Consider the following 16,991-nt stretch of genomic DNA (forward strand, 5'->3'; position numbering starts at 1 on the left):
TTCTTTTAGATTAATAAATTCTTTAATGCTGTGTAGTATTCTTAGTGGAAGAAGTTTAAGAGTGACAGACAGGTTTTGAATATTGAGTTAATGAATGAAACGATTGAGCTATTTAAATGGATCTTGTTAAAATGCTATGGAAAACAAGATGTAAAAAAAAAAAAAAGGAAAAATGGAGAGACCTTTAATGTCAACATGATCTTTTAAGGTTGAAATCTATTAATTGCTTTGATTGAGTATTAAGACTGTAGTGTCCTTGCTCTAACAAATATCTGCTGTCTGATGTCTGATTACTGCTTCACTAAGGAGAGAGTGCGTTACTGAAAATTCAATTAAAACAAAACAAAAGCCAGATTTTCGTCCTTTAAATTGCATTACATAAAAAGAAAGTGTGGAGGGAGAAGTACTGGAAATAATATAAGAGAATGAAGGAAATCCACTCAACATAAAAGAGACCAGAACAGAAGTGGTAGAAGTGAGTGTGGGAGAATGAGGGTATAAAGAGCACTAAAATATCTGTAAAGGAATCTTTTCAAATTAAAGGGTGTATAGTAGTTGCATATACAAATGACAATATTTAAATATTGTGTTGATACAGAGATCAGAAGATATGAATGTAGATACAAATGTAGATACAAATGCATCAGAACTCTTTCTGTTTCTCCCAAATGGATTCAACAGTCTGTCTTGACATTTCACAGTAGAGATGGCCAACCTAATGATGCTGCAGGGAGTTAGAAAATTAATTTTTTTAAAGACTCCCCATTTTCTGTGAGGCTGATGCTTATGTTCATTTATGACACTGAAGAATTAGGTGTGGGTGTCCAGAAGGTATCACCAAATAAAAACCAATTTTTCTTCCAAGGTGTGTTGTGGAAAGATCAATACAAGTCTTTCTTGAAAGAACTTTGTTAATGATAGGTCTTCCAAAATCTCTGTAATTTCTATTTCTGGCATAATATTTTGCTTTTCTGTTCTGTATTGTGAAAATGCTGAACAGGTTGAGAAAGACACCCTGATTTATCATGTATAAGCCTTTCATGAGATCTTTATTTATCCTGCTATTTTCTAAAACATACAGTCTAAAAAATCTGTTTAAGAATCACCTCTGGTGAGGAGGGAAAAGGAGGAGAAGCTTCTGAATATGTGAGATCATAAAATGGTCTTATTTTGGGCTAAAATGGCTAGCAGTTCTTTTGTTTTATCATGAAAGAGCACAGCAGTCATGAGATCTTCCACAGGCTTTTTCTCAAGTCTATCTAAAGTCAGCAGTTAAATGTCTTTCTTGGAAAGAATGAAAAACTCATACTGAGTCTACATCTAAAACCAGATTTAAACTAAAAATCACACTGCAGAGAAGAAATAGTATCACTCTTCATCAGTAGCATTATCTTTCCTGTCCCCGATTGGAAAAAATATTTTAGAGAAGCTTGTTCATGAATTCTCTGTGATCGTCAACTTTGACCCTAAATTGCTACATGAGGAGTGTGTTTCAGCATTATCTGTGCAAGTGCCTCTTAAGTGTTGAATATTCTTAGTGCTTAATTTAGTAATGTTCCCACTGGACATTTTTTACTTTGTGCCAATAAACCTGACTTATTTAGAGCTGTTGGCTCTGGTCCACTATTTCTTTGTTAAATGTTCAGCACTTGTAAGTGTTGTGACCCTTTTGGCAACGCAAGTAATCCTAATTCCAGCAATTTACACTTGTCACTTTGCTTTAAACTCCATTACTTCAGACTGAAATTCTCCACAAAATGGTTTGGAGACCACTTAACAAATAAATTGGAGATAGAGGGATTTTGTCCATTATGTCACAATTAATTATTTATCACAATTTTGGTTTTGTCTTACAGAACTGTGACCTGGCCCAGCAGAGCATTGTTCATATTGTTCAGAGTCCACAGAACAAGGAGAAGATAGAAGACAGCTGTGTTGGAGGTGTTCTAAAAGCCTTGAAAAGAGAACCTGAGAGTTTAACTCGCATAGATCTCAGTACCAGCATCCTCCCATCAGTCTCTGCAGGGCTGGCAGTTATTCTGGATCCTGGAAAAAACAGTGTTTCACTTCCAGCTGAAAAATCAGGTAATTCTGTGACTTAGTACATTTCAATATACATTTCTAAATGTGTCTTTTTCTTTCTTAGGGTGAACAGTTCTAGTTCCATACCACGAGGAAAAAGCCCCCAAAATATATAGTTTATTTTATTTATTAATAAAAAAATACAACAATATTAAGATCATAAGCATCTGATGTGTCTTCTAGAAAAATTATTTTGCTGTGTGGATAGAATTAGTGATTTCTTGTGTTGCTCCTGTATCTAACTCGTATTATGCTCATATTTTTATAAGTTATTATAGGATGGCAAAACCCCCAGAGGTCTATGAGGAGGCAAAATATAGTCTCTGTAAACTTCAATTATAGAAGTTTCCTTGACTAGAATGTTGGGCAGTTTATGCCTTGCAAATGTGCTTAATTCCCAATCTGTTGGGATGCTTTCATGCCCATACATTTTTTAAAAAATACTTACAATCTATTTCAGATTTATTAAAGCTTTGCTGGCAAAACACAGGATGGTGATGATTCATACTATGGACATTTGTAGTTCTTCATCCACCCAATGGTTACTGGGAATATCGTCGATGTGAAAAATAATCTGAGGCACAGGTTACTGCAAAATGATCTTACAGACACTCTTGCCCCAGTGAAGATGCATCATTCTGGGCAATACCAGATACTGTTGTGATTTATCATAATAGTCCCTCAGAGATGTGTTTTTATAAAGAACAGGACACAAATACCCTTTTTGCACAGTACAGAAGGTAATAGCAAACATATATATCCTGAATACAGAAGATAAATTGTGAATATGACAGAGATACCTCTGTGACTAACCTGGCCACAGAAATCATCTACTAAAACTGTTAAAATAACTTCTAAAGAATTTATTAAGTAGCTCATGCAGAAAATATACCATCCATGGGAGGGTCACAGAAGTATTCCACAACTGACTTGGTCAGCCTGTCACTGCCAACTAATGATGAATGAGTGTGGTTTAGGAGCAAATTAGTGCCCAGCTTAATGATCCACATCTCCCAATCTGAGTGAGTAATGAGATAAGAGGGGTGCATGCTGATTTAAATCTGGTAAACTAGGGACAGGGCTTCAGCCTGGGCTTACTGTCAGATGAAAGGCAAAAGTGTGAGCTTTTAAACATTACCACATATTTTTTCATTACTGTACATATGTAGAGGGATTCAATAACTGTGCTTGACTTTGCAGAATAGTTTATACACATGCAAGGACTTTCAAAATGTGTAATGTGACATGTCTTTCCACAGACTACAAACTCTGGGAAGCTAAGCATTAACTGATAGGTGTCTTCTATTGCAGCAAATATTTTCATGGCTGAATGCATGAGGACAAAATGTATTGATAGAATATGTGGACTAGTTTTATCTGAGATTAAATTATAAAGGCTTTTTATCATAAAAGAAAAAAGAAAAGACGACCCACTCTAATGATAGTCCTTTGTGGAAGGATATTAATAATAATGTCTTTTTAAAGACCTGTTAACGTCTTTCCTTGTTTTGATTCTCACTATTAAAATTTGTCCTTTTTTCTGTTCAGCTCCATCCCTTTGTTCACTATGGGGAACTATATGAAGTATAATCTTGATTGTTCCATGTGTACATGACAAATTTAAACATAAAATTTAGAGGCAAACATTTCATTATTTGATTAAATTAATATTGTTTAGTCTTATGTGCTACACAGCTATTCTATAATTGCAGCAGTAAACACTGAGACTGTAAGTTTTTCTGAAGCCTGTTATTTTTATTTGTTATGCTGACCCCATGTTCCTGCCCTGATTTTATTTGCCCTCCTTTGAATTCTGAGAAAAAAAGTTTGTGGTACTTTTCACATCACAAGAGCTTCTCCCAGAAGCTTTTACAGCATTTGACTGCTAAAATAGTATTTTTGAAGTATTAACATGAATGCTTAGAGACCAAAATTTTACCAGACAAACCAGGAGAGAGGTAATTCTTGTTATGCTGTACTGCTGTTATAAGCAATACACTTAGGCTGTATGAACTGCTGCACTTGATGAGACAAAAACCCCTTATGGCCTGGCAGTGTGTCCCCACCAAAGGTATCATTTGCTCCTTGCAGAAGCATGTAACAGGACATCTTCCTCCCAGCTCACCTCCACTCTTGTGTGAGTAATGAAACCAACTCCTGACTGGTCTGGAGATGCATCTTACTTGCACTGTGTTCTTTAGAGTACAGCGTGTTTCTCTATGAAAAATTCAGAAGTTTGAAAGTCACTAACAAGTTGAAAAAAAAAGTGAAAATGGATCCAAATAATCTCTTCAAAGAGAATTCTCACATCAAAGAATTCCAGGTTTCCTGTCTTTGCAGACAAAAGTAATAGAAATGCCTTTTATTCTCAGTTTTTTAGTTGTTGTTATTGGGGGGTTTTGTTTGTTTGTTTTTGTTATTGTTGTTTCTTTGCCCTGATAACTGCATGATTTCTAGTGGACATATAAAAAAATCTCAGCACGGGACTTTCATTCTACTTCACCCCCTTCTAATTTACATCTGTCCAATATCTGGGACAAAGAGCTTTAATAAACACAATGTAAGTAAATGAAACTGTGTTCCATAATGATTGCATATCAATAGGGACATGTGTAAGAAAAAGAGATAATGGTTGGACTTGATGACCTTAGAGGTCTTTTCTAACCCCAGCAATTCCGATTCTCTGATTTCTACCTGAAAAACAGTGAATCTGTAAAACATAAGGGCTTGTATGACTCATCTGCTGAATATGAGAATGCATCATGATTTCAGATTCAAGAAAGCCACTGGAATATTTGGAAGTAGAAAACAGAGTGGATTACAGAAAATGTTTTTTCTCTGCTTTTGACGCTTGCAGAACTAAAACCAGTATAACTCACTGTTATGATGACTAAACTGTTAGAAGGTTCAGGAGAAGAGTCATGAGAATCCTACAAAAGTGCACATCATGATTGGTTTATATTTGTTTTGGCATCTGTGGAATGGAAGTTTAGTAATCTGGGAATATTAGATCTTACCAGCTGTTTTATGGTTTTAACTCTCATTGTCTAGAAAGTGCAAGCCAGCAAATACAGATGCCACACATGGATTTTAACTTACCAGGAAATCAACCACCAATGCAAGCTATCCTATCTTACACGAATTCTCCACATTTGTTCATTAAAAAAAAAGTAGAACATTTTTTTCTGAGACTTTAAGATAGCACTTCAACCTAGAAGTAGTATGGTTGGTTCTAGGCAAGAGGTCAGACTGCAGAATCCCATTCCTCTCCCCTTTTTAAATGATGTCAAGCAAATTTGTAATATAAAAAAAAATTGAGTTAGTTCAACAGAATGTTTCTTGTAAACTGACATGAATGTTGTTACTTATGTAATTTCCAGTTTAATCCATTATGGTTTATTATTTTGTCTGAATTAAGTGGATGTGGTCACCATTACTTAGGGTTTTTTTACTTTCAACTTTAAATAAATGTTCATTTAATCAGTTCCAAATAAAAATCCTGGTGTTCTTTAGGTAAACTTTTTACAAATGCTTTCATGCAAGGCACCTTTGATTCCTTATCTTTTCATGTTCTTCTGTTCACAGAAGAGTTAATAAAATACTAGTATATACTGACTTAGGTGTGCCAAGCTGTGAATTCTAGCAGAAAGAGGGATTGATTGTTTTCTGTCTAGCTGGGAAATGCTTTACCAAAACTTTATATATGTTTAAATTTCTTGGCTTTCCCAATAATGCAAGTATCAGTTAAGGGAGACAAAACTGTCATTACCAAAACCTCAGTGTTGTTCGTGATGCATGAAGTGATGAACAGGTGCCCATTCCACGAAAGAGTCTGATTCCATAAAAGAGACAGTAAAAACCACTTAGTAGGGAAAGCCACAGTTTCAGGTGTGGCTAGTCAGATCTGTTCATGCTTCTGAGGCAAGCCCTGCTGAATGAAAAAACCAATATCTATTTAACCATTTGAATTGCTGACGTTTAAAAATAGTTTTTGAATAGTATTCTGATGACTGTGTGTTAAAAATTCCTGTGCCCTGTGGTTGATCTTATGCTTTATTATAATTATTTCACTCAAAAAGCCTAAAAGGATAAGATTTTTTGTGTCAAATCTGTTTGAAGTAAATGAGTAGTCTAAACTCCTGAAGCACTGTAAAATTACTTCACAGTTTTATAGACCTTTTAATCTCAAATTAGATGCAGGTTGGGCAGGGTTATGGTGTACAGCTCTCTCCCCATTTGCCTGTGGTGCTAGGCTGAGTACCACTGCCCAGCACCGAGGTGAGAAAAACTGCAGCTATTTCTTATCCCTTTTCAAGGATTTCAGCAAAATGTGAGCACTCATCCTTTCACAATGGCTTCCAGCGTGGAAAGAACATTTTTATTGTCACTCAGAAACGTGAATATCTGACCTAATATTGCTTTTTTGTGTTACAAATACAAATATCTAAAAATTTACTATTCCCTTAAAAGGGATAAAAAAGGATTCCTAAAATTCCTCGTGTCATTTAACTGCATTTTTTTTTCAAAGGCAACTAATCCATATAAAGATTTTTTTTTTCCCTTTGGCATGTGTACAAATAATTTTTGGCTTAATTATGACATTAATTAATTATTTAAACATATCTTAGGTCCATGGTACTGTAAATCAGTAGTTTGAACAAGTAAAATCAGTGTTCTATGCAATGTACATTTAGTAATTAGGCATTTTTTCCTAGAGTTATCAACATTTTGTTTTAAAAACAAATTTCCAGAGTGCTTATATTGACCTTTTTTAAATTTCTTCAAATATTATTACAGCATTTTCTGGGTGGTTACTTGATTCTTATTATAGTCCCTTTTTACAGACATCCATTTGAATAAGATTCATATTGTTGGACAAGAAAAAGTAGTAAATTACTTAATATGCAACCAATGTATCCTTTCAGTAGACATATTCAAGTAACTAGTTAGGTTACTATTTATTTTTGGATTTGGTGCCCTGACAGTTTACTTTTGTATTAGGATTAAACTACTTTTAATTTAAATGAAAATGCATCAAGCATCTCATTGTGATTTAGCCTATATTTGATTCAGATTTTTATAATACATTTTTTTACAAACTTCTAAATATTAAATACAATACTAATTTCAGGATCAATCTACACCCAGAAAAGGGAAGGTATTAATTTACCTTTTTAAGAAATGCAAAAAAAAATACCAACTCAGAAATAATACACTAATCCTGATTTTAACAAATAGTTTCTGGGAAGCAAGGCTGCATTTGTCTTCATTACATATTGTAAATTTATGTATGTACAATTCTGTATGTACAATTCTGTTTTAATGTTTAAAACAAATTTTTACAAAATTCCTGCATTGAATTCCTGCACAGCTCTCTGTGTGCTAGTGGTTAAGTCTGGCACATTGTTAATTGCTATCACTGTGCATTCAGTACATACACTAAACTGGTAGAATTTCACTGTGAAGCCTTTTATCTTAAATTTGCTCTCAATGTGCATGCCATAACCTGATGCCATGTTCATTGCAGTGATGTGTTGTTGTCACAAAAGTTGAGTTCATTGGGCCTGAGAGCTCTTTTAAAAGGGAAACTGGAACTAAAGCACTTGTCTTCCTTCCTCTCTGTTTTTCCTTTCTTATTTGATAGTTTTATATTACTTCTCCCAGTCCTGAATCTCCTTTGTGCTCTTCACTGCTTCCATTGTTTTTGCTTTGCCAACTACCTTTCATAGGTGTTCCATACCTAGGAGATGTCCTACCCATTTGCAGTCCCTTATGCATGTTTTGTTTTGTTTTGCTCTGTTTTGTTTTGTTTTACAAACTTTTGTGATGTGGATGCCTCTTAAGACAAAAATGAGTGTAACTACACACCTTTTTGTTGATTTGGTAGTCACATTGCTCACATGCTTGATGCAAAATGTTTACACATTGTGCCTGGCTAGATTGTCACAGTGTTAGAACATGTTTTTCGGCAGTAACCATCTTTTAGATAGGTGCATCTCAGGTCTAAAAATCCATGTGTATTAATAGAAGAGTATGGCAATATCCTTTTCATAGTGTAAAGAGACATTGGATTCCATTTTAACTCAATTGCACTAAATATTTCCTACATATCGAATGAGAATTTTTCAAAAATTTTAAGTTCTCCAAGCTGTTTGGTAAATGTTGTATGACAGAAGTTGTTGAACTGTGATCCATGTTTGAAGCTGTGAGGTCCAGAAGGATTTTTATTGATTATACAATGAAATGATGGTTAGAGTGCTCTAGTTCCACTTGGTTTTGACTGCTAAAGTATATTGCAGTCCTAGAGTCATGGCATTGTTTAGGTTGGAAGAGACCTTAAGGTCATTGAGTCCAAAGGGTAACACATCACTCTGCCAAGTCCACCACTGAACTAGGTTCCTAAGTGCCACGTCTGAACTTTAAATACCACCAGGAATGGTGACTCAACTCCTTCCCTGGGCAGCTTGTTAGTGTCAGTATATATTAAATTATCCCTCCTGATGCTGTACTTTCTTGGATTATGCTCCATGAGTGTGTTCAGAGGAACGTACTCATTTTCCCCTGGGAAAATGTTTCCTGTTAAAAATAGGTTAATGCTTCTGAAACAGTACTCTTTTTTTGATGCACAGCAAAAAAAACCCCACAGAATTACTATTATGTGAGATCAAATATATTGCCTATCTAAAGCTAGTTCTCTTCTTTTAATACTGTCCTATTTTGCATACAGTAATTCAAACAAAAATATGTTCTTATTACATAAAGTTTTATTTGGAGAAGGAGTATTCCCCTTTTCAAATATTCATCTATGTACCCCTGTCTGATTATCCTTCATATTTGTTATCTGGGCAAGTTGACAAGATTGGTAATGGTATTTTCTGTTCTGATTTCATTGGAAAAAACAGTCTCCAGTGTCAATTCAAGGCTTGATTGGAGAAAAGAGGGAGAGTTTTCAGCCCAAAAATTAACTCCTTCTGATTCTTTCAACTTTTCTTTTAAGAGAGTTAAGCTTAAGAAAACTATTCTACTTCCAGTAGGGTTAAGAAAATTTGTCATTACAAAGTCCTTGGAAGTTTGCTCTTATGTATATTTTATCTTCTTTTAGGGTTATTAACCCTTGACAATTCACTGCAGCAATACTTCCAGATTCTATATATAAAAATTGATATCCCCTCTTCACCTTCTAGCAACAGCAGAAAGTGATTTTATAAGACATTAGCATAATGGAACCTTTTCAATAAAATGATAAATTGAGGCCATTTCAGAAAACAGAACGCACACTTGATAATTTATTGCAGCCAGTGCCATGCTGGAGACCTCATTCATATGATATGCTTTTAACTCTGATGAGAATGGTGCCGTTTTCCCATCACACCTTGCATGTCTGGGAAATTAATTTGAGAGGAAAAATGTAAAAAATGCTCTTTTCTAATAGAGGCTAAAGCTCTTCCGGGAATGCTTATCTTTACATGACATAATTGTCTCTCATGAACGTGTCTAATTACTTTATTGTTTTTAAAGGCCCTTCCATGTTAATTGAACAGTGGCATTTGCTGACTCCCCTGTGTCAAGGGATGAGGTGGAACAGAGTTGTCCTCTTAGAATGTAATAATGTTCTTATTTTGACTGGTTGTGAGGGACAACATGGATGGACTTTTTTTTTGCAAGTGCAATCGCTTGCACCTTTACACCCCCCACAGGAGGATGTGACATTTGTAGATGGAAAATGTTCTGTACTGATAAAACCATGCATTGTATGTTTTCCAGAATAATTTTTGGCATTAATTTATTACTGATGCTACTAGGAAAAATAGGAAAGTAACACTTAGGAAACATCCCTTTATGTATAAAACCACTGATAATAGAGTTTTAGGATGATTCTTTTTTGACAGGCAGAGTCCAATTATGAGGCACAAGTGAAAATCATAAAATCATAGAATGGTTTGAGTTAGGAGGGATCTTAAAGGTCATCTATCTCCAACCCCTCTGCCATGGGCATCTTTCACTACACCAAGTTGCTCAAAGCCCCATCCAACCTACCAGGGTTGGGGCATCCACAACTTTTCTGGGCAGCTTGTTCCTGTGGCTCACCATGCACTACGTGGTTTCTGTATGAGCTCTTAGCACTCGAAATGACAGGAATCAGTCTGTGCTCAGTCATGTGCTCAACATTCATTAATGTCATTGGAGCTTTGTGCACACAGCAAGGACATTGGGTGAACAGACCTCTTAAAAAGGCTTGATCTACAGAGAGTGATTGCATGGAAGAGATTAAGAAATTCTGTTGATAGTAGAAGGTAAAAATAGCTTTGCAAAACACACCCTGCTCTCTCATTATAAATACAAATAGTTTCAGTGGGACTATATTTGAACTTCTGTGAAAGAAAAGGATCATTCTATTTGGCAGAGGAAGACAGATTCTCTGGTTTGGGTTTGGAGGTTTTTTGGGTTTTTTTTTTGTGGGGGGGTGTCCTTGAAAGCCACCATGTTTGCTAAGCACCATCAATCGCTTTCCAAGCTTTCCTGATGCCCTGCTGGTGCAACAGTCAGTTCTGTGGGTCTTGACATTCACTTGTCAAAAGACAGGAATAGAGAAAAAGAAATATATGGGTATGGAGACGGGGTCTTTGGGTGCAGAGTGAGGGAACAGAAGGACATCATGCTCCAAGTTGAGCCTGTTCATCATATACTGTTCTTATTGACGTTCAGCTTCCTGCAACACTGCACAACTTAGCAGGGATTTTATTATAAGCCCCTGGTTTTATTATAAGCTCCTGGTTTTCAGTGCTGGCTGACATTATCTTATTGCCTTTTTGCTATGAAGGTGGTTTAAAAATTGTGAAAAAGATCAAAAGTTCACTTGAGCAATTAAAGTAGCAGGAAACACAGCTCCTCCTTTTTTCACCACAGTTTGCTCTTTAGCTTTGTCATAGAATAAATATTCAGCGTATATTACTGGAAGGAAACTCTAACTGGCAACAGCTGGTTTCTGATTTAAAGGTAGATCACTTGGCAACTGAATTTTTTCTCCTTCAACTTTTCCCAAATAATTAGCCTTCACTAATTATTTTTGAGGTTGCTGAATCAAATATCAGTAATGTTTTAAATTAAGTCTGTGCTAGAGATATGGCCAGGTGAAGATCATGTTTAACATTATCAGAGACTTTTCCCAAGCAAATTTTAGTTCTCTTCAAAAGAATCTTGTGTTTATTAACAAAAATTAAACAAATAGCAAAATCTCCCCTATCTTCAGCTGTGAAAGGTTAAGATCTAAATTCCTGATTTGATGCAGATTAGTGATTATGGATATTGCTCTTTGATCCCTCTTGATACCCAAAATGTGGTGAATAGCTTTACATCCTGGTTTCTAAACCCCACAGCATTGTCACAGTGATTTTTAACTTGTTAAAACCCTAATGAGGGAACATTGCAAGAGCTGTAGCTGAGCTAGTATTTGACTCATCTTGATCCATGTCTTCTTTATAACTCTAACCATTGTGAAGTATTTAGCATAGAAATACAAAAAATCTGTTTCAAACAGAAATGTTGCCAGTCCTCAACATTTTCCTCCTAATCTGTAATAGAAATTTTTCAGGTACACTAAATCTAGCAGTGTAAATGTGAACAAACACATTTTGTATCTGCCAGCCAGGCACAAAGATCTGTGTTTGACCAGTAAATATAGATAAATAAAACATCTTCATGAAACATTGCCATATCTAAAAACATCTAACATTCTCTTTTCTGCACAGTCTCTTTCATATTTCATTTTGCTATCCCTATTCCCCTGTAGCCCCCTCTGGAGTCTCTTTCTCTGGCTAAATGGCTTATAAATATACTATAAATAGGGCAGAACTGCAATGTTGATTACCTCTGGCACAGATATGTAGTAGAATAGGAATCTGCATTAGGTACTGGAGATGTAGATATAATACCTTTATTGTTTTCTAGATTATCATAAAGCTTCAAGAGAATCAGCTAGAGATCAAATGCTTACTGATGAAGGAGGTAGGGAGGAATTGGGATGAAATCTTTTCTCTTTAGAATCTGCAGGAATGTCTTCTACTTTATAGTGTGAGTTGGGAATTCAACACTAGAAAGGAGAAGCCCTCCAACACATAACTTTGTCAAACTGTGAAAACCATTGTATGGAAAGAACAAACCAGCTTTCTTGGGTTTATGTGAGACGGCAGGAGGGGACAGGCTTTTGTAGAGATTAAGAGGTATGAAGTACATCTCAAGTTGAATGTACAAAATAGTCTTTAAGCATTTCTGTTTAACTTCAACAAAACCATTCTACAAAATCAATTTGTTTAATTGATTGGCGTGGCACCCCAGGGAATAACTGAGAGTTCAGCTGGCAGACTCTGGTTTGGTGTCACACTAATTGGGAGTAGGATAACAAGCAGCTGCTGAAGGTCTGTGCTGTTCATAGATAGGGTGGGGAGGAGTGGAGGCTCTGCAGGTCATGAGGGAGGAAAGCTAACATGGGGCAGAGGGTGGTTTCACAAACTGACAGGCTGAAGAATGATAGCAGGACTTGGTTTAAATTAATCCAGCAGAAAATCTGTATGCAATTTAGTCTCTAAAATGTAATGAAAATTTCATACTGGTGTCACATTTGAAGACACTGTACATATAGTATAAAACATATCATATTTATATATGTATATATATTATATATGTATGTGTGTATATATGCATGTATGTATATTATATATACACATAATAATATGTATAAACATATAGTATATAACACATATATAATAACTGATGAAACAAAGAACATGTTGGTTAATAAGTTAGTATAACACATATTATATATATGTGTGTGTATATGTATGTATATATTATACATACATATAATAATATGTATATATTATATGCATGTTGGTAAGTATGTTAGTATAAAACATAATATATGTGTGTATATATATTATATATGTATATACATGTATATATATGTATACATGTATATATTTGTATATATGTATGCATGCATATATTTTATACACATATAATATATAAAGTATATACAATAACTGATGAAACAAAGAACATTTTGGTAAATTAATCATATTTATATTTATAAATCTCTTACGGAGAAGGTTCACAGGGCCTAAAAATTACTGCATTCTCACTTTTTCATAGGTTTGCATTAAAGGAAAAAGGGGTAATTAAGAGTTAAAGTGACACATATCTACTTAGAAACTTCAACATTAGCTTAATTCATTCTGATAGAGAAGCCATTTGATTCCTTCTGGATAATAAAGTGTGTTTTGTATGAAGATGATCAAGCCAACAGGTTTATCTGGCTGCAACCACCTCGAAGGGTCTCTCCAAAGTGAAGTGGGAAAGGGTCATGAGCTGAAGCTCAAAGCTTTCCTGTGTGGAATTATGCATCTTGGCATAGCAAGGGAGGTCACTAGACCATAGGTACCATCACCTCTCTGTGAGAAATTTTTAGATGTGTTGAGGCATCTGTAAGACTTGCAAGGATAAGATTAGTTGGTATCACTGTTTCAAAGTCTGAGACTATTATTTCCATGCTTCTTATCAAATAACAGAGGTTGATGCTCAGCAGACTGTACATGTAAACATGTCAGTGAGGATTACTATGATTCCATTTTCTGCACATTTAACTTTAATGTGATGAATCTTGCTGCCTTTCAGCTAAGCTGTGGATGGGGAATTCTGTTAGTTAATGCAGAGCTAGAGATGCTTTGAGGTTTAAGCTCTGAGCTTTGAGTGCATGCTGTCTTTCTCTTTGTCTGTCTTTCTCTTTGTCTGTCTATCCTTCTTTTCCTGAAATACTTAGTACCATTTTTTTCTTCCTCTACAGAAGGAAGTTAACTCTTAGCATGTGTCACAACTGAGTTGCTTTAAAAAGCTGGTGTTTACTGCTCATTGCTTAAATACCTAGGCTGGTTTTAATAGGCTGGAAAAACTGTATCCCTTCTTCCCAAACCCTTTTGGTCAATGGTTTAAAGAGATAAAGAAACCTCTTGACTTAGGTTTGTATTTTCAAAACTGTCTTCTAAATGCAAAAAGGTGTTACTTCATATCCGACATTCCAGTTTAGAGTATATGCAAACAGAGTATGTGAAATTCTGAGCTGACCTTTCTCTTAAAGTCATTCCTATTCTTTACAGTATAGTTCTGGAACTGCATTAGATAAAAGTGATGCAATGACCATCCAATTATGTTGAGATAAGAGAGCATGGTAAAGTTCCATTTTCACTCAATTTTTTCCATTTTTCTGGACAAGTCTTTAAGAGGATCGTTGCCAATATATTTCTTTTCACTTGTAAAACCAGCTAAGGAGCTTCCTCAAAATAATACTTTTATTGAAATAAGAAGTTACTTATGTCATTAAATAGCACATTTCAGAAACTAAATAGTTCAATTTTAAAAGGGCTGGTGGTATTTCTGTCTTCATTGAAAAACATTGTATCAACTAAGTTATAGATACATCTTTCCTGAGCCATTTTCCATCTCTCTTTCACTCCTAAGAGAAGTAAATTGTCATTAAAATTCTAGTTCTGTGGGATCTTCAGAGTGTGGAGCCTGACATGCAGGGCATTGAAGATGAAAAAAAGTATTACAGGTAATTTGAAAAGACAGTTTCTGTGGTACACTGCTATTGTGCAGTGTTTTGTGACACACTGAAATGTCAGAATAAAACCACTAGCAAGTTATTTAGTATATCAATGGACAGTCCTGTGAAAGTTGTATCTGTGGAATTTATGAATGCAAAGCAAAGATAGAATTGCACATGCTACTGAAAATGGAACACATAATGGGTTTTTACAGATTTTGTACAGCATTGTTTTCTGGGGTGGGTTTCTTTTGTTTGGTTGGATTTCCTTTTTGATTCCTCTCTTAATAATTCCTAGCATTCAATTTACTTTTTTGATTGCTTCTGATCATTGAGCTGACATTTTTGTACAACTAGCTATTATAGCCCCAAATTCCTGTTCTTGTGATAATAACGAGTCAAAATGATCACTCTTTTGGTAAAATTATTTTTCCTATGTATATCACCTCACATTTATCTACAAGGAATTCAATTTTTCATTTTACTGTCTCTCAGCATTCTGCAGTCTTCAATGTGTTATTTCTGGTTGGCCTTAATTTTTACTATCCTGAAAAAATCGTATCACTAGCAAACTTTGTCACTTCTCTGTTTATTTCTGTTTTTCTGATGGTGAATACTCAAGTCCTGGAACAATTTTTTTTTGGGACTGTACTGTGAAAACGGATCATTTATCCTGAACTTTATTTCCTGTGTTTTAACTATGTATTTGAACACAAGAGAATTTTGCATTTCCTTCAGTAACAACATAACTTATATTTAAAAACTGCTTATAAAGTTTTTTTTTTGTCATAGAATCCTTGGGTTAGAAAGGTCTGTAGAAATTCTCTAGTTCCAATCTCCTTCCATGAGCAGTGGTACTTCCCCCAGACCAGTTTGGTCAAAGCCCCAGCCAAGAAGACCTTGACCACTTCCAAGGATAAAGTTTTAGTACCTTGAATAAATCAATTATCTTCCATATAAGCCTTGATACCTCATTATGTGTTCCTTGGGTGTTGTGAAAAACAAACTTTTTCGGAATGTCATGGATTGGGGTGACAGACTGTAACAAAGCTAACTGCAAGTTGGAATTAATTGAGTTGTAATTGTAGTTGAGTGGAGCTGGGGTTTTTGGGACACAGGAAGTAATTAGGGAGCTAATACAGAGAAGAGGTCAGTAGGAATAGCCATTATATTGACTCCTTCCCCCTCCCTCTCTGCACGGCTGTTTATCCAGTCGTGTCAAAGGCCAGCTGTGAAATGCGCAGCTGTGTAAATTGGGTCAGACTTGTATTAAAAGAGCTGTGTGAGAAAGAGCTGCTGGAAGCCTTGTCAGAGGTTTCACCTCACATGTCCTCAGTGAGCCACTGGCCCAGGAGTTACATTTAAGCTCAGGTCCTTTCTTTTGTTGCATCACTGGGCTATGTTTTTAAGTGTGCTGTGTCTGGATGTATATCTTGTGTATTCTTGTTTTTCTGGCCTGACGTGGGACCAGCCTTGTCCTTATGGACTTTCTTGATGACCACAGGTTTAATTTTTAAACATTTCTTAGATTATTTGCTGAATCTGTAATCAACTGGGTCTGCTGCTCATACTGGAGCCTGCACTGTGTGACCTGTGGTACCCAGGAAGATTTCTGGAGCGTCTTCACTTCCCTTCATGTGCTTAGCCTTAAACTCAGAGGTCGCTGCCTTCAGCTGCCAATAAACCAGGCCTAGCCAGCTGTCATCACCACAGGTCACACTCGGTCCCCTTGATGTAAAAAGCAGCTCAAGTGGAGCTTTGTGGAGAATGTTATGATTGCTACATAGTGGTTTCCTCATGCACAAGAAATACCTTTTATGGGAGACCTTTTGACACTCTTAAGCTTTTAAGTCTTGAACACTTTGTCGTTGTAGCACTGTTTTTCTCCCATGTATTATTTGCCAAGCTTTCAGCAGTTTCATGAAATTTCTGGTGTGTTGGGTTTTTTTTTTTGGGTTGTTTTTGGTTTTTTGGTTTTTTTTTAATTCCATGTTTTGCTGTCTGGCAGAATCATCACAATTGGTTTTCAGTTTTTTTTTATTTTTTCCTCTTTTTGAATCCTTCACTCCTTATTGTTAATATGAGCAATAATGTTGAATTTTGCTCCTTTGTCTGAAAATCAGAGAACAAGCTGAAGGTGAGGAAGATATATTGTGAGAGGTAGGAGAAGGGTGACCTTATATAGAGGTCAAGAAAGGGAATGAGACAGAGAAAAGGTAATTATAGAAGTTAGATGGGTAAAAAGATAATGAGGGATTTCGGTGAAATATAAAAGAAAGTGGAGGTAAATGATACTGGGGCTCAGAAAAGTGGA

The 16,991-nt window shown here is 35.6% G+C and overlaps 1 protein-coding gene across 2 annotated transcripts in view; it reads left to right on the plus strand.

Annotated features, from left to right (window-relative positions):
- PRKN (parkin RBR E3 ubiquitin protein ligase) overlaps window positions 1-16,991 on the plus strand; it is a 678,491-nt gene that overhangs the window by 210,109 nt on the left and 451,391 nt on the right. For both annotated transcript variants that reach the window (XM_030235709.2, XM_018915631.2), the window contains exon 3: window positions 1,857-2,085. In XM_030235709.2, the coding sequence (XP_030091569.1) occupies window positions 1,857-2,085 (229 nt within the window). The remainder of the gene's footprint in view (window positions 1-1,856; window positions 2,086-16,991) is intronic.

The sequence above is a fragment of the Serinus canaria genome, chromosome 3, assembly GCF_022539315.1.
Source record: "Serinus canaria isolate serCan28SL12 chromosome 3, serCan2020, whole genome shotgun sequence".
NCBI classification, from domain to species: domain Eukaryota; kingdom Metazoa; phylum Chordata; class Aves; order Passeriformes; family Fringillidae; genus Serinus; species Serinus canaria.